Source organism: Chelonia mydas, chromosome 12 (genome assembly GCF_015237465.2).
Source record: "Chelonia mydas isolate rCheMyd1 chromosome 12, rCheMyd1.pri.v2, whole genome shotgun sequence".
NCBI classification, from domain to species: Eukaryota; Metazoa; Chordata; order Testudines; family Cheloniidae; genus Chelonia; species Chelonia mydas.
This window is the reverse complement of record NC_051252.2, coordinates 22,446,283-22,470,777: the sequence shown is the minus strand read 5'-3', so window position 1 is coordinate 22,470,777 and position 24,495 is coordinate 22,446,283. Positions and strand designations below refer to the sequence as shown.

General features: G+C 42.3%; 2 protein-coding genes across 8 annotated transcripts in view; both read right to left on the bottom strand.

Moving 5' to 3' along the window:
* Nucleotides 1–13,290, bottom strand: part of TDRD12 (tudor domain containing 12) — a 121,018-nt gene extending 107,728 nt beyond the window's left edge. For 3 of the 6 annotated variants that reach the window (XM_043526343.1, XM_043526347.1, XM_043526346.1), the window contains exons 1-6: nucleotides 13,149–13,239; nucleotides 12,811–12,867; nucleotides 11,222–11,244; nucleotides 10,022–10,075; nucleotides 5,775–5,927; nucleotides 4,620–4,756 (exon numbers count right to left, since the gene is read on the bottom strand). In XM_043526343.1, the coding sequence (XP_043382278.1) occupies nucleotides 4,620–4,756; nucleotides 5,775–5,927; nucleotides 10,022–10,051 (320 nt within the window). In that variant the 5' untranslated portion in view covers nucleotides 10,052–10,075; nucleotides 11,222–11,244; nucleotides 12,811–12,867; nucleotides 13,149–13,239. Of the gene's footprint in view, nucleotides 1–4,619; nucleotides 4,757–5,774; nucleotides 5,928–10,021; nucleotides 10,076–11,221; nucleotides 11,245–12,810; nucleotides 12,868–13,125 lie in introns of all 6 variants that reach the window. The other 3 variants (XM_043526345.1, XM_043526344.1, XM_037877966.2) reach the window with 3 other exon arrangements.
* Nucleotides 13,291–16,421: 3,131 nt separating this feature from the next.
* On the bottom strand, nucleotides 16,422–21,621 carry NUDT19 (nudix hydrolase 19). 2 transcript variants are annotated; one of them, XM_027821107.3, is made up of 3 exons: nucleotides 20,760–21,621; nucleotides 18,605–18,812; nucleotides 16,422–17,350 (listed from the first exon to the last, which is right to left on the bottom strand). In XM_027821107.3, the coding sequence occupies exons 1-3, from the start codon at nucleotides 21,504–21,506 to the stop codon at nucleotides 17,112–17,114; spliced, it is 1,194 nt and encodes a 397-aa protein (XP_027676908.2). In that variant the 5' UTR covers nucleotides 21,507–21,621; the 3' UTR covers nucleotides 16,422–17,111. The 2 variants fall into 2 exon arrangements, with proteins under 2 accessions (XP_027676908.2, XP_037733858.1); XM_037877930.2 differs by having other exon boundaries at nucleotides 16,422–18,252; nucleotides 20,760–21,567.
* Between the last annotated feature and the right edge of the window lie 2,874 nt (nucleotides 21,622–24,495).

The following is a 24,495-nucleotide window of genomic DNA, read 5'->3' as shown; positions in this document are numbered from 1 at the left end:
GGACCTTGAAGGCGGAGAAGGCATGTCTGGTGATTGTACCTTTGTAAATATAATACACGGTTTAAAAGCAAGTGTGTGTAATGATTAATTTGCCCTGAAGACTTGGGATGCATTCGCGGCCAGTACAGCTACTGGAAAAGTCTGTTAATGTGTCCGGGGATTGGGCAGAAATCCTCCAGGGATACCTCAATGAAGCTGTCCTGGAGGTACTCCCAAAGCCTTTGCAAAAGGTTTCTTTGGGAGGGCAGCCATATTGCGTCCTCCACAGTAGGACACTTTACCACGCCAGGCCAGTAGCACGTAGTCTGGAATCATTGCATAAGAAAGCATGGCAGCGTGTAGTCCCGGTGTTTGCTGGCATTCAAGCAACATCCGTTCTTTCTCTCTCTGTGTTATCCTCAGGAGAGCGATATCATTCATGGTCACCTGGTTGAAATAGGGGAATTTTATTAAGGGGACATCAGAGGTAGCCGTTCCTGCTAGGCTGTTTGCCTGTGGCTGAGAAGAAATCATCCCCACTGTTAGCCACGCGGTAGGGGGAAGGGTGAAGCGATCATCCCAAAGAATTGGGTGTGGAGGAGGGGTTAGTTGGGTTTGACCTGCACGTTAACCTGAAAACATCAGCCCCTCATTTTAAATGGCCAATCTCCCTTTTTTCCTCCCGCAGCTGCAAATGTTTCAACGCTGCGACCAGCATCTCCGTCCCAGAGGCTAGCGCAGATAAGAAGGCGGGAATAAAAAGCACTCGTGATTAAATGTTCTGAGCTCATGCAGTCCACCCAAACTGAAAGAGCCCAACAGAATGCGTGGAGGCAGACAATGGCAGAGTCCAGGAAAGCACAAAATGAACACAAGGACAGGAGGGACGCACGAGAGGATAGATGGCTGGAGCAACAGGAGAGGTGGCGGCCAGCATCATGATGAAAGGAGACAGGATGCAATGCTGAGGCAACTGGAGGATCAAACTGATATGCTCTGGCGTATGGTTGAGGTGCAGGAAAGGCACAGACTGCCACCGCAGCCCCTGTGTAACCAACTGCCGTCCTTGCCCAAGTTCCATAGCCTCCTCACCCAACCACTCCACCCCAGACGACTGCCCAAACAACAGAAGGCTGGCATTAGATAAGTTCTGAAGTGCAGTGTGGCCTTGTCCTTCCCTCCTCCCCCACCCCACCTGGTGCTTCCCTCCTCCCCCACCCCTCCCGGGCTACCTTGGTAGGTATTCCCCCTACTTGTGTGACAAATTAATAAAGAACGCATGAATTTGAAACAACGACGACTTTATTGCCTCTGCAAGCAGTGATCGAAGGGGGGAGGGGAGGACAGCTGGCTTACAGGGAAGTAGAGTGAACCAAGGGAGCAGGTTTTCCTCAAGGAAAAACAAACAGAACTGTCACACCGTAGCCTGGTCAGCCATGAAACTGGTTTTCCAAGCTTCTCTGATGCGCAGCGCACCCTGTTGTGCTCTTCTAACCGTCCTGGTGTCCAGCTGCGCATAATCTGCGGCCAGGCGATTTGCTTCAACTTCCCACCCTGCCATAAACGTTTCCCCCTTACTCTCACAGATATTGTGGAGCACACAGCAAGCAGCAATAACACTGGGAATACTGGTTTCACTGAGATCTGAGTTAGTAAACTGCGCCAGCGCACTTTTAAACATCCAAATGCACATTCTACCACCATTCTGCACTTGCTCAGCCTATAGTTGAACAGCTCCTGACTACTGTCCAGGCTGCCTGTGAATAGCTTCATGAGCCATGGCATTAAGGGGTAGGCTTGGTCCCCAAGGATAACTACAGGCATTTCAACATCCCCAACGGTTATTTTCTGGTCTGGGAATAAAGTCCCTTCCTGCAGCTTTTGAAACAGACCAGAGTTCCTGAAGATGCGAGCATCATGTACCTTTCCTGGCCATCCCAGGATGGTTGATGTTGGTGAAACATCCCAGGATGGTTGATGTTGGTGAAACATCCCTTGTGATCCACCAGTGCTTGCAGCACCATTGAAAAGTACCCCTTTCGGTTTATGTACTGGCTGCCTTGGTGCTCCGGTCCCAAGATAGAGATATGCATTCCATCTATCTCCCCACCACAGTTAGGGAATCCCATTGCAGCAAAGCCATCCACTGTGACCTGCACACTTCCCGGAATCACTACCCTTGATAGCAGCAGGTCAGTGATTGGGTTGGCTACTTGGATCACAGCAGCCCCCACAGTACATTTGCCCACTCCAAATTGATTCCTAACTGACCGGTAGCTATCTGGCGTTGCAATCTTCCAGAGGGCTATTGCCACTCGGTTGTGAACTGTAAGGGCTGCTCTCATCTTGGTATCCTTGCGCTTCAGGGCAGGGGAAAGCAGGTCACAAAGTTCCATGAAAATGCCCTTACGCATGCGAAAGTTTTGCAGCCACTGGGAATCATCCCAGACCTGCAACACTGTGTGGTCCCACCAGTCTGTGCTTGTTTCCCGGGCCCAGAATCGGCGTTCCACAGCATGAGCCTGCCCCATTGCCACCAGGATGGCCAAATTGCCGGGTCCCGTGCTTTGAGAGAAGTCTGTGTCCATGTCCTCATCACTCTCGTCACCATGCTGCCATCGCCTCCTCGCCTGCTTTTGCAGGTTCTGGGGCTGCATATACTGCATGATAATGCGCAAGGTCTTTACAATTCTCATAACTGCCACGGTAATCTGAGCGGGCTCCATGCTTGCCGTGGTATGGCGTCTGCAAGAGAGCAGAGTTGCAGGGGAAGCGGTCGTTCAATGACGATGGTTTGCAGACCTATTGCACAGTCTGCTGCCAGGACACGAAAGCTGAGCAGGCTGCACGCTTGCCATGGTATGGTGAGACAAGAGCAGCTGAGCAGAGTTGCAGCAGAAGCGGCCCTGTGACCACCAGGAGAGGAGAGTGACAGCAGAAGTGGTGGATGACAATGGTCATGTAGAGGACCTGCGAGGTGGATTCACAGCATCAGGAGAGCAGAGTTGCAGTGGAAGCAGTGGATGACTACGATGGTTTGCAGACCTACCGCACCGGCTACTGAAAGCAGTATGGCGCCCGCACGGAAAAAAGGCACGAAACGATTGTCTGCCCTTGCTTTCACGGAGGGAGGGATGACTGATGACATGTACCCAACTGCGACAATGTTTCTGCCCCATCAGGCATTGGGAGCTCAACCCAGAATTCCAATGGGCAGTGGAGACTGCAGGAACTATGGGATAGCTACCCACAGTGCAACGCTCTGAAAGTCGATGCTAGCCTCAGTACTGTGGACGCACTCCGATGACTTAATGCGCTTAGTAGGGACGCACACAATCGACTGTATAAAATTGCTTTCTAAAAAGTCAACTTCTATAAATTCGACCTAATTTCGTAGTGTAGACATACCCTAAGAATAATAACTGTGTGAGAGAGAATAAGGTCTTAGTTCTAAAATCTTGAAGGGACATAGTGATACAAAATAATCAGTTCAGTTTACAAACCCACAGATAATACTTCCTTTGATTAATAAATAAGTTAGATTTAAATGCAAACCATGTTTTAGTAAATATTTTTTCTTCTGTATCCAGCACATTTATGGTAGTTTTATTCATTAAAAAAAATTAAATGTTTTTGTGAATTTCCTTCCAAATATAGCTTGAAACACATCACAAATAAAAAAATTGTCTAGTAAATAGGAAATGCATCATTCACCATTTTCTAACATAATAAAGTAAAAATTAAGAATCTGAATAAATGTAAGTTAAGCTATATAACTGCTTAAATAAATGTGTATACATGTAGTGTATCCATATAGTTAGCAAAAAGGAGCACCAAATTTAGTATAAAGGCTATATTTAGTTGCAAATCAACATGTTTTAATGGTTACTAACCAATGAGACTCAGTTTTTCTTTAGAAAATAACTAAAAAGTCCAAATGCAAAACATGGTTTAGACTGATGATTTAAATCAAGATTTCCTGTTTTTTTTATTTTAATCATGATTAAAATCGGTGATTTCAGAAAGACTTAAATCAAAGCAACTAACTCCCTGCCCAAAGCCCCCTCCCGCACCCCAACTTCCTCCCAGAGCCTGCGCCCTGCATCCCCTCCCGAAATGCTGGTTTTTAGAGCTTTCTGGTTGGCAAAGTGCCAGATAACACAGCTTTTACTGTACATGCTAGCAGTAACAGGCTTCCACATCTTCCGCCCCCTCCCCAGAGCATGCCCCATCCCCAGTCCCCCGCTCCCTCCCAGAGCCTCTTGTACGCCATCGAACAGATGTTCCCCAGCATGCAGAAGGCACTGGGAGGGAAGAGGAGTTGATCAGCGGGGCCGGCGGACCCCTTGGAGTACCCTCACGGCCCCCAGTTTGAGAAACGCTGCCCTAGAGGTATCTAGCCTCTGTAGTGACAAATGTAGCACTTGATACTGCAAATAATGTCAGGCAGTGTTTAATACTGAGAGTGATCCCATTATATGCCTAGTAGTGTTTGCAGGACCTGACCTACAGTCTTCACAATTTAAACTACCATAGCTCTCTAGTTTTAGTCAATATAAATCAAGATTAAAAATATTTAAAAGTGTATTAATTTGAAAAAAGCCTTCATCAATAACTTTGTAAATCACAATAATACATACTTTTTTGTTTTAACAGGAATATACTTGGCATAATCCACAAGGAAACACTCTGCTAGGTAATGATCAGCACAGAACAGGATTGACTTAACAACTGCTCTACACCAGCATTTCAGTTCCTGACAAAAAACCACACAAACCTGGGGAGATAAAAGATGCATATATTTCTGTATATGGACCTAGATTTGTACAGGTTATATATTCACTTCTTGAATACAGAAATAGCTACAGCACAAAGTCTTTTTCTAAGGAGAGAAGAAAATATAGTTTTATTTCCAGTGATGTCCTCAAAAAAAGTATTTTACATCTTATGTGGTTATATATTATTTCTACAAATGTACAGTAAAAGCTGTTATCTGGCACTTTGCCAACCGGAAGGCTCTACAAACCAGCATTTCAGGAGGGGGTGCAGGGCATAGGCTCTGGGAAGAAGTTTGGATGTGGGAGGGGGCTCGGGGCAGGGAGTTGGAAGGCAGGAGGGGGCTTGGGGTGCCGGATCTGGGCGGTGCTCACCTCGGGCGGCTCCCCGCAAGTGGAGGAATAGCCACTATTCCTAGGTGGAGGAATAGCCACGGGGGCTGCATTTGCTGCTCCCGCCCTGCGCCCTGGCTCTGCAGCTCCTATTGACCATGGTTCCCAGCCAATGGGAGCTGCGGGGGTGGTGCCTGCAGGCAAGGGAAGTGCATAGAGCCTCCTGGCCGTGCCTCTGCCTAGGAAGAGCAGGGACATGTCGCTGCTTGCGAGGAGCCGCCCAAGGTGAGTGCCGCCCAGATCCGGCATCCCCAAACCCCTCCTGCGCCCCAACTCCCTGCCCTGAACCCCCTCCCACACCCAAACTCCCTTCCTCTTAGTTAACTGGAATTTTTGACTTACTGGCACCCCCCATTCTGCCAACATGCCAGATAACAAAGCTTTTACTGTATATGTACTCATCCTCTAACTTAAATTACACAAAAATACCTCTAAACCCATAGCACACACTTTTCTCAAAAGTTCAAGATAATGTAGTTACATTTTAATTTAAGTTCACTTTCAGGATAAGCAATTCTTATAAGCTATGATTCTAACAAATATATAAACCTCTAACAACCCAATAAAACACCAGAATTTTCTACTTCCCTCACAATCTTTATGTAGCAAAATGACTGAAAATGTTACCTGTCCTTCTTCTAATGTTAATGGCTTTACTTCCTCCACATCTCGGTTATAGAACTGATTCATTTCAGCATGCAGTTTTTTATATTCCATTTCACTGTCTACAAAAGGCCCGCATCCTTTTACAAAGACCCAAAAGCAGCCTGGGTCTTCAATCTAATCAAAAGGTGAAGCATAATTAAAACCACACAAAAAAAGATGACAAGAACAATGACCAATATCAGGTGCTGAACTTTTAGTTAAAAAAAACCCTAAAAGCTGCATATTTCCAAGAACATCTTAGCAACATACATACATACACAAACTTTCAAAGACAAAATGATCACTAATATTCAAATCACATAACTTTTTTCATGTTACAGTGCCAGTTAAAAAAAAATCAGAGCTTCTAGTGGCTTTAAAAAGTCAGAAATCTTCTCACATTTACACTTTGTCATTAAAAGGTGAATAGAAGAGCTTCTGTAAAAAAAAAAGATAATCTGTTTAACATCCCAAACAACAACATTTACACATTTAAAGTATTACATACTATACTCTTAGTATAACAAAGTCCAGTTCACCAGCTGTGTTGCCAGGAACAATTTCGCCTGTCTTTAAAAGGGATGCATTCTAGGGCCTCCAATCCAGAAGCAAATTGAAGACAGCTGGTCTTTCCTCCACACTCAGGGCTTGGGGATCTGCAGCACAGCATCTTTGGAACAAGGTTTCACCTTTCCACTGTGCTTTGGGCTTCAGCACTGACGTACAGGTTTTTCCAAAGTTCACCTGCAAGGCAAGCTGGCTTCCCCAATTTTTTTAACCCATAATTTTCCACAGTTTTGGATTAACTCAATAGCTTAAGAAATGCTGGTAACTTCCAAAGCTGTAATACACTCAACTTCATGTTTTCTTAACATTTAACCCAACATCTATAACAGACTTTTAACTAAAATAATCTATTCCTTCTCTGTGGCAGATGTTTACCAAAAAGAATTTCTCTGAAGGAAGCTAAGACGGTTGAATATGAAGAGTTCAATCATCTAAACCGAAGAAATATTTTTTCCTCTCCCTACTGCCTTCATATCCAACATCTTCAAAATAAGACACTATGAGGAGTTAAAAAAAATCCTGGGAAGATTATTGGACTGTTTAAACTGTTCACAGAGATACAAAAACTGGGGGTCAAGAAAGGTTACTGAAACACCATATTTTGCAACACATTCCTATCAAATCCCATGGGATCATAAGTATGTCTATCTTATAGTGGTTGGAAAATGCGGGCATACAGGACCAAAGGATTCACTCAGCATGTTTCCTCATAAAATTACCTTTATCTGACCATTATGTGGCATCTCTCGTGGAGTGAGCAGTTTACAGGAATGCTTTATAAGCTTCTTCACAAGATTTAGGGTTTGTGATGATTAATCCGCTGAATGTGAACTCCTAGTGCAACACTGTGGCCAAAAATACTAATGCGATCCCAGCATGCATAAACAGAGGAAATCTCAAGCAGGAGTAGAGATGTTATTTTACCTTTGTATTTGGTACTCATGACACCACAGCTGGAATACTGGGTCCAGTACTGGTGCCCACAATTCAAGATGGATGTTGAAAAATTAGCGAACGTTCAGCGAAGAGCCACAAGAATGATTACAAGATTAGAAAATCTGCTTTACAGTGACAGATTGAGCTCCTCAAGTCTGTTTACCTTAACGAAGACAAGGTTAAGGGATAACTGATTACAGTCTATAAATTGCTATATGGGGAACAAATATTTAATAACTGGCTCTTCACTCAAGCAAAGAAAGGTATAACACAATCCAATGACTGGAAGTTGAAGCTAGACAAATTCAGACTGGAAATATGGTGTACATTTTTAACAGTGAGAGTAATTAACCTTTGGAACAAACTATTAAAGGTCATGGTGGACTCTCCAACACAATTTTAAAATCAAGACTAGATGTTATTCTAAAAGATATCTGCTAGGAAATATTTTGAGAATGTTCTATGGCCTGGGAAATCAGAATTTAAGCCTGTTTTCTGCATTTATAAAATATTAGCTTTCTTTCTGCATGATTAGAATCATCTAGAGTAGTGGTCTCCAAACTTTTTGAATCGCGCACCCGCAGGGCCAGCTCTGGGGAAGCAAAGAAAAAAAAGAAGAAGAAGAAGAGCTGCCACCAGCATGTCGCCGAAGAATCAAAGGTCCAGGAGTGCTGCTGCCACCGTGCCGGCAGCGCTCCTCCTGCCGCGCACTCCTAGGGATGGTCTTGCGCACCCCACTTTGGAGACCACTGATCTAGAGCAAGGGTAGGCAAACTATGGCACACGAGCTGACTTTCAGTGACACTCACGCTGCCCGGGTCCTGGCCACCAGTCTGGGGGGCTCTGCATTTTAATTTAATTTTAAATGAAGCTTCTTAAACATTTTATAAGCCTTATTTACTTTACATACAACAATAATTTAGTTATATATTATAGACTTATAGAAAGAGACCTTCTAAAAATGTTAAAATATATTACTGGCACGCAAAACCTTAAATTAGAGTGAATAAATGAAGACTCGCACACCACTTCTGAAAGGTTACCGACCCCTGATCTAGAGACAATTATAATAAAGACACAGGACCAGATGATAAGTATGAATCAAGTCCCTTTTACACTGCTTCTTGCCTCCCTCATGAGCATGAGAATTTATCCTGCTCCTGCAGCTGGAAAACCAAGCTTAACTGTGCCTTTCTAAGCAGGACTGAAGCATGGTAGAATAACTGGCACATCTTTTTTCTGTGCTTGTTTCTCTTTTCCTTATCCAGCTTTCCATAGGGCAAAGATAGGCAGAAGCGTTGCGTCTGTTCTGCCTCTTTCCAGAGAAGGCTAGTAAATTAAGTTAAAAGGCTCAACTAAATAAGGGGATCAAAGGTCACACCTGCCCTTCCTTGAATCAATCCACAATTTGTGTTAGTCCCCTCCTCGGCTCAAGAATCCTTTATGGAGAATCCTAATTACTACATTTTGGGGATGGAAGAAAAAGAGCATGCAATTGGAACTGAGCTCTTCAAGTGGAAATGTTCAGTTTTGTCAGAGGCACAAAATTTCTGGCCACTTTTTCCTTCTATCCTTTGTTTTCTTTCTGTACTCATCATTCAATTTTTATGGTATTCAGAAGTTCCCACCTAAAGCAGCCTTACTAAAATTATATTAACCTAAGTGGAGAATCACTGAGGTAAAGTGGGCAAACAGATTTTGTGCCAGGCCCAGTAAATCTCTGTAAAATTTCTGCAAGTGCCCTAAACCATGCATAAAAGACAAAATCAGTCTATAATATTATGGGCCTCTCTTACACAGGGAGCAGGAAATGTCACGAGTGCCTATTCTCTTTCCCACCCTGAGGAACAGGTAGTGGATTCAATCATTAACACATACAGATCTTTTGAAATCTGCATGGATCACAAGTAACCTGTGGAATTCCAGCACCTCTGTAATAATTCTCACTTTCCACCATCTTCATAGTAGCCATGCTCCTGCAGAAGCATGCTCCCATCAGTCCCAAACTTGTTGTTATACCCTGTTTTGTAGAAAAGGGTCCCACCATAACAGAGGACAGCGAGTGATAATACCTACTTGGTCAGCATTATCTTAACTGTTGTTTCCTCACTTATTTCCAAGGAATGATGCTGTCTTCCCAGTAGGCCTTCCATGTGGACAGGGCAAAGAGAACACAATACTACAGAGCCGTAGCTCCCTGCTTTCTACCCACCACTTCCCCAAGGATCTGCTGAAACTTAAACCTCTCTTTTTCATAAAAGCAGCGGAAGGACAATGCAGATTTGCATGCACACTCACAAAAAAAAAAACACACTTTGTTTTTCACTCATTGTAATAACACCCAAAACTACTATAGCTAAAATATATTTCTCTATTTTTACATTTTGTTTACTTTGTATATATGTGTATGGTCAGTATCACATGTTGCTTCTATGGGGCTTCATGCAGTAAAATGGGAGAAAAAGTTATGAATATGAAAGTATCCTTGCAAATAAAAACTGGTAGAGAAAATTCAGGAGCAGATAAATATCTGAAATTACTTTTAACTTTTTAAAAATTTACTAGATTTCAACTTGTCTGTATACCCATAAGGCCAAAAAAAAAAAAAAAAAAATGAACAATTTTATTCTGGATATTTTTTTCCTGTCCCTAAAGTTTCTTGTATTCCAATATATGCACAAGTTCTTTACAATACTGAGACTTCTTTTAAAACAAAATCAATATACCTTCAATATCAAGACTTCAATCATTTTCATCTACTGAAGTCTTCTTCTGTAATGCTGAAATTAGATGTAAAGGATAATCAAGTGTTTAGCTATCAATTTTATAGAAATCTTATAAATGTTGAAGCTAAAATTGTAGTGATACTATCCATATCTAAAGAGCCTACAGATTTAAAATAAGCCCACTCAGTCGGCTGTATTTTTAAAGATATCTATCTAGCTATTAGATTTGCAAATACAGCCTTCACAAAATAAACCATTTTTTCTTAATGAGACTTAATTTGAAGCCTAATTAAGATTAACTACCCAACACACAACCACATCTATATAAAGTATCTGTTTAGTGCAGTTGGAATATCTGGAATACATAACTTATTTTGATCCCATGTCTATATCAAAACTCAAGAGGAAAACTCTGCCTAAACACAAGCCAGTTGCAGATTAGTTAACTAAAGATGGGGCTAGGCAAGAAGCCACCTGGGGTGAAATCCTGTCCTCGCTGAAGTAAATGGCACATTCCCATTTAATCTTAGCAGGATCCAGGAATGAAATCCTCACTGCATTCCTATTGCCTGCATTATGCAGGAAGTCAGACTAGATTGTCGTAATGATCCCTTTTGGCCTTGAAAGTCTCTTTGCAAATTTGTACAAGTCATTTATGTTCTGATTTTCGGAAGCGCAAAGCAGAGCGCACACTGTTCCCACTCACTTAATGGGAGCTGTAGATGCTCAGTACCTCTAGGTGGGAAAAGAAAAAAAAAAAAATCACACCATCACCCTTTTTTCCCCAAGTTACCTATCTGTAAAAAGTTATGTTTCCTCCTCTTTGTAAATCATTTCAAGATCAATGGGTGAAAAAATAGATTATATGTGGTGAACAACAACAAGATAATTAAGCTGTAACTGTTTGCATTCTGTTTTAATTTATACTTCAAAGTCCTATTAGGAGTTTAAATTATGCACAGGACTGAAATAAACACATTTTTCCATCAATATACTTTCCCCCCCCACCTCAGCCCAAAACCTGTATTTTTTCAGTTAACAGTTGCTCACGCTAGATTTTCAGAAGCCAAACGAAAAAGGTGTACTGCACTAGTCCAGTTAGCAAATTACTAGCGCTGAATTTTCCAAAAATCTTACAAAGAATTTAAGTATTGTAGTAGAGTTAGTATTTGTGTCTATGAAGATATATTTGTTACTCACTTTGTCTCTCAATGACTTGATCTCTGAAATAACAAAAGAGTTCAGTTAATAACCTTTCCTATAAAACAGAAGTTTGGGGCAAAATGGTGAAGTGGTCAGATCTCAGTTACATGATCCAGTGACTGACACACTGATCTACAAAAAGAAAAGGAGTAGTTGTGGTACGTTAGAGACGAACAAATTTATTTGAGCATAAGCTTTCCTGAGCTACAGCTGTAGCTGTAGCTCAGGAAAGCTTATGCTCAAATAAATTTGTTCGTCTCTAACGTACCACAACTACTCCTTTTCTTTTTGCGGATACAGATTAACACAACTGCTACTGTGAACACCGATCTACAGTTCTCACTCCAGTCTTACAAAGGAAAAAAAAACTCCCTTACTGAAGATTCATAGATAAAAGAATGAAAAATTGATACAAACAAACAAGAAAGATCCTCTCCTCCACATCTCTGATAAAAATCAAACAATGGGCAGACAGAGAGGAGTTTTATCTTTGAAGGTGCAGTGAAAATTTAGAAAGTGCAGTAACTCCATTTACAGAGACACACAATGTTTAAAGATATACCATCAACTTAAAAATCACAAAAGTGTCTGAAAACTACTTAAGTAACACCTAAGAACACTATAAATTAAAATATTACAGTAAAACACTATTTTTTCCATTTTTTGTTCATCTGACAGCCTTTTTGTCTAGTAAATTGTTATTTTTTATATGTAATCTGTCATTTTTCTCTTTTGTTTGGGTGTTCCTTTCATACAGCAACCAGGGAGAGAAAAAAATTAAAAGTAAGAAAATGTGATTATAAAAACAAAAAGTGTGACAGGGGAATATGTAAGGACTGGTGTGATATCATAAAGAACTTTCAACTCTTGAAATAAATATCAAGCTGATAAAATCCTATAGATATTTTAAAGGGAGCCCAGCCACTGGGAAGCAGAGGAGGATGGAGGGCTGAAAGTTGACATTTCAGAGTGAAAATGAAGCCCAAAGAAGAAAAGCTGGTAAAGAAAAAAAAAAGCTGAATTTAATAAAGAGCCTGAACCAGAAATCTAGACAAAAAGGGCATATTTCAACCATTACAAAGTGATGCAATCTCTATGGATATATTATCACAAGAAATGCGACAACCCTCTTTCAGGCTAATGCTCCCATTATACACACTCTAGTTTGGGGGACCATATGTTAGGGAGGAAGTGACTTCCTATCATCTCTCAATTTAGCAATAAATGTGCATGAGCAATAAAAAAACCCACACACATATACACAGCTCCATATCAGAAATAAAACACAGAAGGAATATGTGGGACTGCCTAACCCCTTAATCAATGTTATGGTCAAAATGTGTGGGACTGATGAGGGGACTCACACCCCTTCTTGATATTGGGGATAAAATGTTTGGGAGCATGACGGTTTGTCTAAATCCTACATTCACCTCAATATCTGAAAAATATACATGGCAGGGGGAAGGGATGGTGCAACCTCCCCATAACCCCACCCCTTAAACACACACACACACCAAAATACTGGGAAAGACATACACCCAGCACGCCCGTACCCACCATTCACACATCCCTAGCTTGAGACTCACATTTATAAGGAAAGCACACAACTCTCCTCCCCCTTCTGTCAGGGTTAACGCAGATCCCTGGGGAAAAGAAAAGGGGGGGGGGGTGGCTCTACTGTTAACAATCCACTGGGGATAGAATTTTTTTAAAGAAAATTAAGACAACGATTTCTCCTCCCCCCCCCCCCATAATCTCCTTCCCCCCAGTTTTATTTCTTTGCTATTCTTTTGAGTTTTCTCAGAGGGAGGCCGCATCCTTTCCCCCACCTATCACCCCCTTAACAGCCCTCACCCTCACTCACAATCCCCACCCCACGAAGGTGCCCGTAGGCCAAGCACCTACTACTAACAGCCACCCTCACACTTCTCTTCAGAAGCTTCTAGAAGAGCCTCTTCTCATTCTTAAACTTGCCACCTACACAGCCTGAACGGCTAGAAGAGCTAACTACCATGCGCAATCCTCCCGTCGACACCCACGCAACTCCAACCATGCGCATCTCTACTGCGCCTGCGCATGAAGCTACCCTAGTAAAGCTCTTCCTCCCGCCCCGTTCCTCGCCCCGCGCTTGCGCAGTGTGAGGGCTACACGAGCACACGCTACGTGCGCTATGCCTGCCGTGTGAAAATCCCTGAGCTCCGTACCTCACGCGAATACGCGAGTGTGAAGCGCCCCCCCCAGTACTGTAATGGCGCCAAACTGTCTCCGCTTAGGTGTGCTATGCACGGGCAGGATTCCAACTGTATTCTCCCTGGCAGAGCGGGAAGGGGGAGGGTCCAAGGCGCTATTGGAGAAGGCGGGAGAGGGGGCGATGTGAGGCAGGAGAAGGGGAAGGGTGCGAGGAAGGTGTTGAATGTTAGTTGTTCCTTGGGACTTGGTCTAACGCTCCAAACGGCTGCCACAATCTTGCTATGCTAAAGGAACCTGACACAAAAATGGCCCCTCATTGCGTTCCCGCCCCCAGCCATTTTACTCCAGCTCCTGCCGCGATCAACAAAACAAAGCTTGAAAAAATAGATTTTGCGACTGTATCAGTGCAAAAGAGTAAAGGAGTAGTATGTAGTGCTGTGCTGTCTTCCGTGGTCAATGAGGTAATCCCCTGCATGTCATCTTTGCTGCATTTCTTCTTCTCACAACTCATTTTAGTATACAGATGAACTGCAATTAGTGAAGTAAAGGGAACCAGATAGTGTGGAAGTGATGAAGGTCTCATGCTGAAGCTGAGCAGTTGTAGTATAAAGATTTTTAAATTCTCTTATCTTCCTAGCACTCATCTAATTCCCCTCAAATGCTAAATTATTGGTTCATCATTCTGTGTCAACCCCCCAACTACGAGTCCCTCATTGCTTTGACCCTCTTCCACTTCAAATACAAGCTTCTTGTGCTTATCTTTAATGCCCTTTACAATTAACCTACTTCTGTAATCTTATTACATTAAGCCCCTAACCCTCCTCTCTGACTCCATCACTGGTATGGACGTATCCTACCGTGGCCCCACTGGTGACAGATCTAGCACACCTTCCTTATTTTCCCCTTTCAGACTCCCCCGTAATTCCATGACAGCTCTTTTGCTTTCATAATGCTCCTAGTGGAAGATACTTTATTACCAAAAATAGCTCATATAATCCCCAACAAAAAGTATTAAACATAGTTCACTTCCCACACACAGTGAATATAGTCCTTAAAATCCCACTCTTTCCAGCAGGCACACCCAACCAGCCTCTCTGCTGAGAGTCCCTCCCATACCATTCTCCAGTATCTTCCACCACTTCTAGGCTCCTTCTCAGTTCTCTTCTGTCCCTCTGCAAGGACAGCCCCCGCATCCCCACCCCTTCCAGCAACAGTAGAACACCTCTCTTCCTACAGCCTCTCTACGGGGAGATCATCCTCAGCAAGAGAGTATCCCTTCCTCCTTCTGCCTCTCTCACTGTTTCCCTGAGCGCTGTTTCCCAGCACTCCAATATGGAGGTATCAGCAGATAAGCTCCTCCACTGTTCTCCAGCCCTGAGCTTCAAGTCTCCATCTTTGATGGCAGCAAGCAACAACCTCTTGCTGCTCTCCAGCCTTCTCCCAGGAATCAATCACAGCTTCCTTCCAGGACCTTCCATAGTTCCCCTGGTCTCTGGCAGCTCTCACCTGCCTTTTTCCTGACTGAATCAGTCTGTGCTCTAACACAACCCTCATCCACAAGGTCTCTCCCTCTCCAGTGCCCAACCTGCCCTGTTTTAAGCCCAACTGAGAGGTGCACTGATCCTGCTTCCTCTTAAAGAGCCAGTGTCACCCTCTGACAGTCTGCTTCTTTCATGCCAACCTATGTGCACAGATCTCAGTCCCCAAACTAGTCCGTAAAGCCATTACCCTATCCTTAAAAGTCACTTTTACTGAAATGCCTATATGACAAACTGCCAGGCAATACCAGCTAGATAGATGGACATCTGCTATTTTCTTGGGTTTATTTGTATTCTATATGTAACACAACTAAATAATAAAAATTAAACATTTCAGCATTTTTGCATCATTTTACAGGTATATGTTCGATGTAACTCTAGTAAAAACAAACAGCTATTAGTTCAGTGCCTGAAAATTTAGCTATAAAGACTTTTGCCACTTTTAGTGGCTAAACAAAAGTTTAAAAAGCAAGCTCAAGCTAGGGAATTTAAGTGACCACATATGCAAAACAAAAGAGCAGAAGCAGGTTGTACCCCTCATTCTCCTAATACTGCAGTGGTTAAGAGCTGAAATAGCATGAGACACTAACCCACAAAATCTCCCAATTGCCACTTTTTCTTCTTCCTCTTGTCTAGCAGAGGTGGTTTGAACATTTTCAACTTTTTTTGTCAATATATGCTGTTTTGCGAAAGCCAAAACATTTCACAGAGATTTATTGATTTTGATTAAGTTTGACAGTAAGGTCTCAGAGACCCAGAGTGGACTCCCCAGTCACTTACAATTTGAAAACCTGAGCTTTTTGATCTGAAAATGGATGTTTCAACAATTCTGTTTGTGAAAGTGTTCAAAAAGTTTTGCTTTTGTTCTAATCCAGAACAAAACCAAAATTTAAACCCTCAAAAGTTGTCATGAAATGGAACTGTTGTTCTCTGGCGAGCTCTACTGTCTGGGGTCTAGCCCCTAATTATCCTCTCTTTTCCCTTTTATGTACAGCATGGAGCACCTTTACATAGATCTCATATCACTGGGTCTTCCTCTGAAAACTCCACTTGTAAAACAAAAGTAGCAGAGATGAACAACAGTTTGGGAGCTATGTGAGCTGTATTCCCACACCATGAGACAAAGATAGCAAGGCAAGATACCATCAGTATAATAGTCAAGGAGCAAATGTGGGATGTTTGAGGTAGGACAATAATGTTTTCAAGCCTCTACATTTTCCTCTTCAGTTGTTCATACTGATATATACGGTAACATTACTTTCTGTATTCTCAGAACTATACAGTAAACAGTATTTTCATCTTTTAAGTTGTTCAAATCTTTCATTTAAAAATAAATATGGTACTAAATAAAGGGAATGACTGCTGTCAAACCAGTCCTTTGATCGTTAGTTCTTAATTTGGAAATAAACACATTTTGAAGGGAATAAATCTCTCAAGCCTCAGTACACCTTAAGTAATACAAATAAAACTACTGAAAATAAACATTTATTGAACAATTATATACAAAATATTGTTGGCAAATAAGTTAATTTAATGAACGCATGTTGAGATTCCTAAAAATGAGAGTAGGAAATGCAGTCATACAATGGAAAACTCCTCCAATTACATTTGTAGACACATTAACATATTAGTGTGATCCAAAAGATATCTTTTGGAAGCAGAATAGAAGAGCTAGCTAAATTCTAAGCGCGACAAGAATATTTCAGTACTCAATGAGAAAAGGGAACTGAATTGTTCAAGGGACATGGGTTACAGACTAGTCCACTTTTATGACATACATTGGCAATGGCCAAATATCATTACCATATAATGGCTCTTTAGTGAACAACATGAATTAAGTTGGTAGTTTACATCAAGTTCTCAGTGAACATATGTCCACATCAAAACTGGCACATTTGTTCAGTTTCAAAGTACTAAATATATTTGAAGTCTGAACCCTTCTCTTACCCAAAGTAGCCTCTCCTGATCTTGTTTGAGATACATTGGCATGGCAACATAAAGAAGCTTGTACTGTTGATGCCCATGATGTACCTGACCTGTTCTTTGGCAAATGGAAGACTTCAGCCTCCAGGGCTAACCACTTAGCAACTGTCACAAAGGACTAACTGCACGAAAATATATAAAATTTGATACATACGGAATTTAACAGAGTTGACATATTATAGTCTGCTATTGCAATCTGCATTACTTCCCACTATATTAGAGTCCATCTTTAGAGGATTGATGTGTTTATATTTTGGTTGGATATTAACATGGACAGTAAGATTGTTAAGGTTTTGTATTACAACTCGGTGAAGCTTACTGTCTTCTTTCATTAGCTCTTCAACCTTCTTATCTGTAGACAAAAAAAGTTTCTTTTCTCCTGTATAATCTGGATCTTTCGGATACAGCTCATCTCCTGAAAAATATTAAGTTTTAATTAAATACTTTTATTTTTCAGTGATCTAGCAATTTTTAGGATACAAGCTACTTTATTATCAGTATTTGAAAATGTGTGGAAATGGAGTTCAGAGTACAATCAGATTTAAAAGAAAACTGCTTCCAATCTTTCCCAAATTTCAAGATGGCCATGAAATTCCATAATAGCCACCAGGAATGTAACACTGCAGGTTCCAGATGGTGCAATAAATCTGGAATCTAATGGAACATTCAAGTTCAAAGGCAGCTTTTTCAGATAGTAAAATGTATTTATTTTTTCCATTACATACAAATAAAGAAATATCCAAGAACCTCATGTACACTAATGAATATGGTCTCAGTGCATGCTTGACATAAGAAATTATAGATTATAGATGGACAAATGAAGCAGAGATTAAGTGACTTTCCCACTTTACACAAGAAGTTGTGGCAGACTAAGAACAGAAAGCAGATAAGATTACCCAGTTTCGTTTAAAAACTGATCTTGGTGGAAGAATCTTGTCCAGCCTTTTATGGAGAGCAAGTGTAATATGATGAAAATATAGAAAGGAAATTAGGAGACAGAAGAAAGACCAATTGTAATAAATAAGAAAATTAGAGAGGAGATGACCAGAAAAAAACAAGAAGCAGAAAATAGCAACTAAAGATACAATTTATGCCCTTTTGCCAAAAAATAAAAAAATAAAAATAAAAAAAAAAGCAGCAGAGAAAAGGAGGTAAAAACTAAAATGTTTAAATAGGCAGGTAGTAGCAAGAAATGAAGATATTAAAAAGATGGACTAGCTAATAATCACTCGGGATACTGCAATGTTTGGGACTCTTGCTTAGCAGGATCAGATCCATTGCCCAAATAAGGCCAGTAGGATGGGGCTATAACTCATCCTGCAGACAAAAATGAAAAACAAATAAAACAGTCGTATCCTTCAGCATGAAAAGTATGACATAATTAAAATATTAATGATTCCCACAATACCCTGTATGAGAGTTAACACAGGTTGACAATCTGATTAAACGTAGAAATTACCATACTGTCTAGTCCAGTACCCTAAGAGTGGCCAATATCAACTACTTCAGAGGAAGAAACCCTGCAATAGGTTTGGGTAATGGAATAATCTACTCTCAAGGAAACTTTTTTCTGGATCCCTAGTAGCCAGTTGGCCCCAAAGCCCAAGGGTTTATATCCTTTCCAATGCTCTTTTATGGTAATAAAAGCTCTTTCACTTGGTTAATTTACCTGGTAACAGCTGAATGTAGCCATCCGAAGCAGCCAAAGTAACGGGCATCCAACGTTCACACCCTTCTAAAGCACGATCAGAACCAAACCTATGCAGGTCACAAAGTGAAGAAAAGTTGCACAGCCTACATAATTCATAGAACTGAGGTGGAGCAAAGCATATTTCTTGAGACTTAAAGAGTTCAAGAGCTTCTGGAGGGGTTGACCACTGTAAAACAAAGACAAACATGAAATATTATTTTCTTCTTGATCTCTTTTGGTGAAATTCTATCAATTGCATAAACCTTACTGAAACCCTTAGCAGTGGCAAGGAAGGCCTTGTGTGAACAACATCTTATCTGAACAGTTTACCCTATTAGCATTCTGGATTCCAAAAAGAAGTACAATTTTCAGTGTGTTGCCCGTAGATTTAGACTGAACTAATATAAATGTGAAATGGAACTGTATTGGTGAGTTATACACACACCAAAAAAACACCCACACACAACACAAAGTTTCCAAATGGTAGCATTTTAAAACATTTCTTCTGCAAAAATTTTGATTTTTTTTTTAAATTCATAAGACACTTGAGGATTGCACATAGGTGTGCCAAATCTGGACTTCAATTTTATTTTTAAAAGGGGATATTAACTCTGCTTTCAGGGCATAATAAAGACTTCCATTGAATAATGCAAAACTCAAAGTAAACTCAGCTACAGAATTGCTACAAATGCGTTCATAATTAAGTGAAAATTTACCTCGAAGCACTTGCTTCTTAGCCAAGGTGAGTATGCAGTTTTCAGAAATTAGAAAAACCAGATACAGAGTGTTAACTTCATGTCAGTTGTATTTTCTATATGTATGAAATTCTTCCATTATCACCCAAATGTTGGTTTCATGTATCAAGACTATGGTGCGTGGGCCTTTACTAACACACCTTTCCCTCCATGTTCTTGTGAATGACGTCCACAATAAATTTCTGATATGATATTGGTAAAAAGTAAAAAAATATATATAATCAACTATTAACTTGTTCAAAACAAGTTCTCTGATGTTTTAAACTTTGGTTTGTGTTTCACTGTATGTAGTTTCTATCAGAGACAAATACTCACAAAGAAACATTGGTAGTGTCAAAAAATTGTAGTGAATTTGTACAAGGGACCACAGTTATTAGACAACCGTCTCTGTCTTGAGACCACCCCAGAGTATCCCCAAGCATATAAACATTCAAGGGTCACATCCCACTAATACTGCATAATGTGGGTGTATGATGGGTGATTGTAACAGGAGGATCTGCCCCTTTAATACTTCAGGGAGCAGCCAACCCCCCACCACAGAGAAAATCCCAGAGACAGATTCTAGGAAGAAACTGAAGCAGCTGATTAGCATCTCATGACTGGCCCACACTCTCAACTGGACAATATAAAGAACGGAGTTCCATAAAAGGGTAGGATTAACTAACCATCCAGTGAAAAGAGCAGGAGATGACAGGCAGGCAGTTCTTTTGAGCCCCCTGGGGTTGGCCCTACCCAGTAGCTACCGAGCGCAGAAGACCCCAGTCTGAACCCCTTTCGGAGTGTTCTTTGTGTTAGAAAATCATGCAAAAAAGTTCCCCTCTTTGTGAAGACAGTAAACATAGCCCTGAAAAAAGGGACAGAAACCTAACATGGACACGGCTGACTGTCTATCCCCAGCAAGTGACTAGGGCCACCACCACAGAGTGATCTAGAAGCAGGTCACCTTTTGATGGTCTTCTGTGGTTGATGTATTTATCCTCTGGAAGTCTAACATCTCCTAGTCGCATGGCATGTGGGTGTATACCGGTTAATCATCTAAAATCCAATCACCTCCTACCGTGTACAAAATATGTAATATATAGTAGGTTTCAGAATGTCAGTAGGTGTATGGACAGCTGGAATCTGGCAGATCAACTCCAAATGGTGCTGCACAAGGGTGCAGATTACAAGATGTACAAGGACGTCTATAGGAAGTATATTTACATAATCACCTAGTTGACCAGCACTATGTCGGAGGTATGAAGACGCTGGGAGGGAGGGAAGGAGGAGAAATGAGTGTTGCATAGGCATAGCTCCTCCTGGGCCCTGCCTATAGTTTCCATGGGATGTAAGGGAAGTATAGGGAAAGACAGAAGGTGTTTGTGGTTATGAAACCTTACCTGGAAGCCTGTCACCTCCTGCTCATCCTGCGACGTGTGCGGAGGCCGCTCCTCAAGGCAGCACAGATAGAAGGCAGTGTCGTAGCGCCGGTCCCCCCGGCCAGCCCTGGGCACCGGAGTCAGCCAGTTGCCCCACTCGTGCAGCGCCCAAATGTTGGGGACGCAGCGCAGGTAACGGCAGAGCTGTAGGAAGCAGGCCGGCTCCTGCTGCACCCGTCGCCGCCACTCGGCGAGCTCCGGACCCGGCGGCAGGTGGTGCTGAGGCAGCAAGCGGGCCGGGCCTGGATCAGCGGCGGGGCCGGGGCCCGACACCAGGAGCAGGATGCCCGCCTCTTCGAAGGTCTCCCGGATGGCGCAGATGCGGAAGGCCACGTCCCCCGGCAGCGGCGAGCCAAGGTCAGCCCGGTCGGTGGCGAAGACCGGAGCTCGGTTACCGCCCGGCGGCGACGGCCGCACGGAGCCCAGCCCGCAGCGGGGCAAGGCGGGCAGCAGCCCCAGCCAGTCAGCAGAGAAGTCGGCCGCCTCCAGCAGGCCGCCTGGGAAGACGTGGACGCTGGGCAGGAAGCCGCTCCGAGGGCTCCGCTGCAGCAGCAGCATCTCGTAGTCAAAGGGGCCTAGCAGGGACCGCACCGGCCGCGCCGGCGCCCCGCACCTGGCAGCCAGCAGCAGCGTAGCCGCCTCTCGCCAGTGCCGCAGTTGCGTGTTCATACCGGCATGGAGGACAGGAAACGTGGTGGCCCGGGGCATAGCCACTGTCCCCGTGTACCACCTACCTCGGCTCCATCGCCCCCAGCCTCCTGGGAGGAGCCACTACACCTGTGAGGCTTAAGCGTGCAGCTTAATGGACAAAAACAAGGAGGAGTCCTTGTGGCACCTTAGAGACTCATAAATTTATTTGAGCTAGAACCCACTTCATTGGATGCATGGAGTGGAAAATATAGTAGGCAGATATAAATACAGTGGTCTCCAAAGTGGGGTGCGCAAGACCATCCCTGGGGGTGCGCAGCAGGAGGAGCACCGCCAGCACAGCGGCAGCTCTTTTTTTTTTTTTTTTCTTTGCTTCCCTAGAGCTGGCCTTGGGGGTGCAAGATCCAAAAAGTTTGGAGACCACTGTATAAATACATAGTACATGAGAAGATGGGAGTTGCCTTACCAAGTGGGGGGGGGGGGGTCAGTTCTAATGAGACAATTAAATTAAAGTGGAAGTGGGCTATTATTGCATGAGGAAAATTCACTTTTGTAGTGGTAATTGAGGTGGCCCATTTCAAACAGTGGATACAGACTAGCTCAGCTACCACTCTGAAATCTGGCTTAATGGACAGTGAGTAGATCAGTAACAATGCCAGTGTTAAAAACAATTAAATTCCGACACACATGAATATAATCCCCAAAGACAGTGGTTCCCAAACTCATTCAGCCGCTTGTGCAGGGAAAGCCCGTGGTGGGCCGGGCTGGCTTGTTTACCTGCCGCGTCCGCAGGTTCTGCTGATCACGGCTCCCAGTGGCTGCGGTTCGCTGCTCCAGGCCAATGGGAGCTGCTGGAAGCGGCGGCCAGTACATCCCTCGGCCCGCATTCATCAGCATGAAGAAGGCAAATCAGAAACCGAAAATAAGGAACGCGATAGGGCAAACATTTAGACAGGCGAGTAGTCTAGTCTCCATGTGCAGAAGCTTAGGAATGCACAGTAGTGCATGAGAGTCAATGTCAGTGAAGCTTGTATGGTTGGTACAATGAAATGAAAAAAAACCAAAACAATCTGCATTTCTTGAGATTTTAAACCACCATGATTACAGTAAGAAAACCAATTATTTAATAGAAAATCTAGCCCAATAACAAGTGGATGTGAAGACCTTGAGCTCTGAGTGGCCCTATTTCTTCTTAATTATTATTTGCTCCTGACCTCCCTAACTCCAGTAGCTGGAAGTCAGGTTACACAACTTTCTTCACTATGTCACAGTGAAACATAAACTATCCACAGGAATCACATCTACCATTGAAATACAGCTGTTTCAAGGATGAAACTGCATCTGTTAACAGAAAGTGAAAAATACTTGCAGAACTGCAGGGAGGATTTAGAGAGATGGGATGAAATTACCCAATTTGGAACATAACCGGTGTTAATAGCCTATTTCCTACTTTTGCACATACACACAAAATACTGTGGGATCTTTAATAAGCAGAAGTGATCAGGACTGAGGTTTTACATTTCTTCTGAAGGGTGGCATATACAATGCTAGAATATTGGTTCAGTAGTGTTTCAGAGAGAATGCCACCTACTAAATTACTAATGCTACCTTCTGATGCATCTTGGAGTTCCTTGTAGGTTTTCCATAAGTGCTGAAGTAATCCAGCGCTGCCTAACTTGTGAGTTCATTATTTACAAGAGCACAGCACAAAGTAACATGGCTGCAGGCCATGCAATACATTTTACTTGTAAAAAAACCTTCCTTAATACGTTAACACAAAACATGTTGAGAGGAGTCAGTCCTCAGCTAAAAGAAGAATTAGGCTTTAATAAGAGATTTAAAGAGAAGTGGCTCCCTGGTTCTGAGCCAAGGTATTGGGAGAGTTCCAGTTACATGAAGCAGCAGAAGTGAAAGTGCACTCCAAGCATCCTCTCCAGTATCCTCTTTGCTAGCTTTGTGACACTAAACTCTCTAGAAGAGAGAGCCAGAGGAATAAAATAAAAAGAAGACTCTAGTTAAGACCGTCAGCTTGGAGGCTACTGAAACATACTAGATACTCACAAAGCATGCAGACCTATGGAAGAAGTAATGCAAGATAACAATTTTTAAATAGTAAAATATAAGAGATTATTTGAGTGGATCAGATACTCTACAGAAAATGTACATCAAGCCCAAAGAAATTATATTTTTTTAAATGAGGTTAAAAGAAAGTAAAGCTTCCAAAATCAAGCATTCAAAAATTCGGAAATGCCAGAATTAAGGTTGCCCATGGAACTTTAATTTGGCCCCTTTGTGTATATGCGTAATGGCGTAATCTTTAATTACTTGATCACAGACTATTTTTCTAGACCCATGCTTCATTTGATTAATTACTTACAGGCATTTCCTATCTTTTGAGTGCTTGACTTCACAACATTAACATTCTTTTCACAATTTTTTTATGTAACATAATTATAGGAGGAACGATCAGTGATGCCTACATTTAGGCAAGCAAACATTTTTTCTTGGTGATACATGCCTTTTTCTGAGAAGCTTTACTACCTCCATTGTTTGCAACATGGTTTTGATCTTTGACAACAGAAAAGCCCGGGTGCTTTTTGTTCATTTCATGAAATTCAATTCAGATTTGGCAGTTATAAGCTGTTGTAAATCACTATTTCCTTACTGTGTCTTATGTTTTTAGAATTTCATTTTGTCAGCATGCAAAAACCCTGAACATTGTAAGGTCAGACCATGGCTATAATAGCTGCACCATACGCTATACTGGGAACCCCAGGGAGTAGAAATTCAACGCAGTTGCTGTGAGCAACTTTGTAGCAGTGGGAGAGAGAGACCCAAGTCTGGTTCCCCTCAGTCAGCCTGTGGACCAGTGTAGGCTTATGCCACACTGAGCATTCACAGAAGCTGGGAATAGAATATAGATGTCTAATATAGCAGATTGTTGGTATGACTCTCATCCATATAGCCATGCTGCCTTTCAGAACGAACCTACTGTATGTTTGTCCTTAGATATGCTATCTGTAAAAGGGGGCTACTCATTCATTGTTAA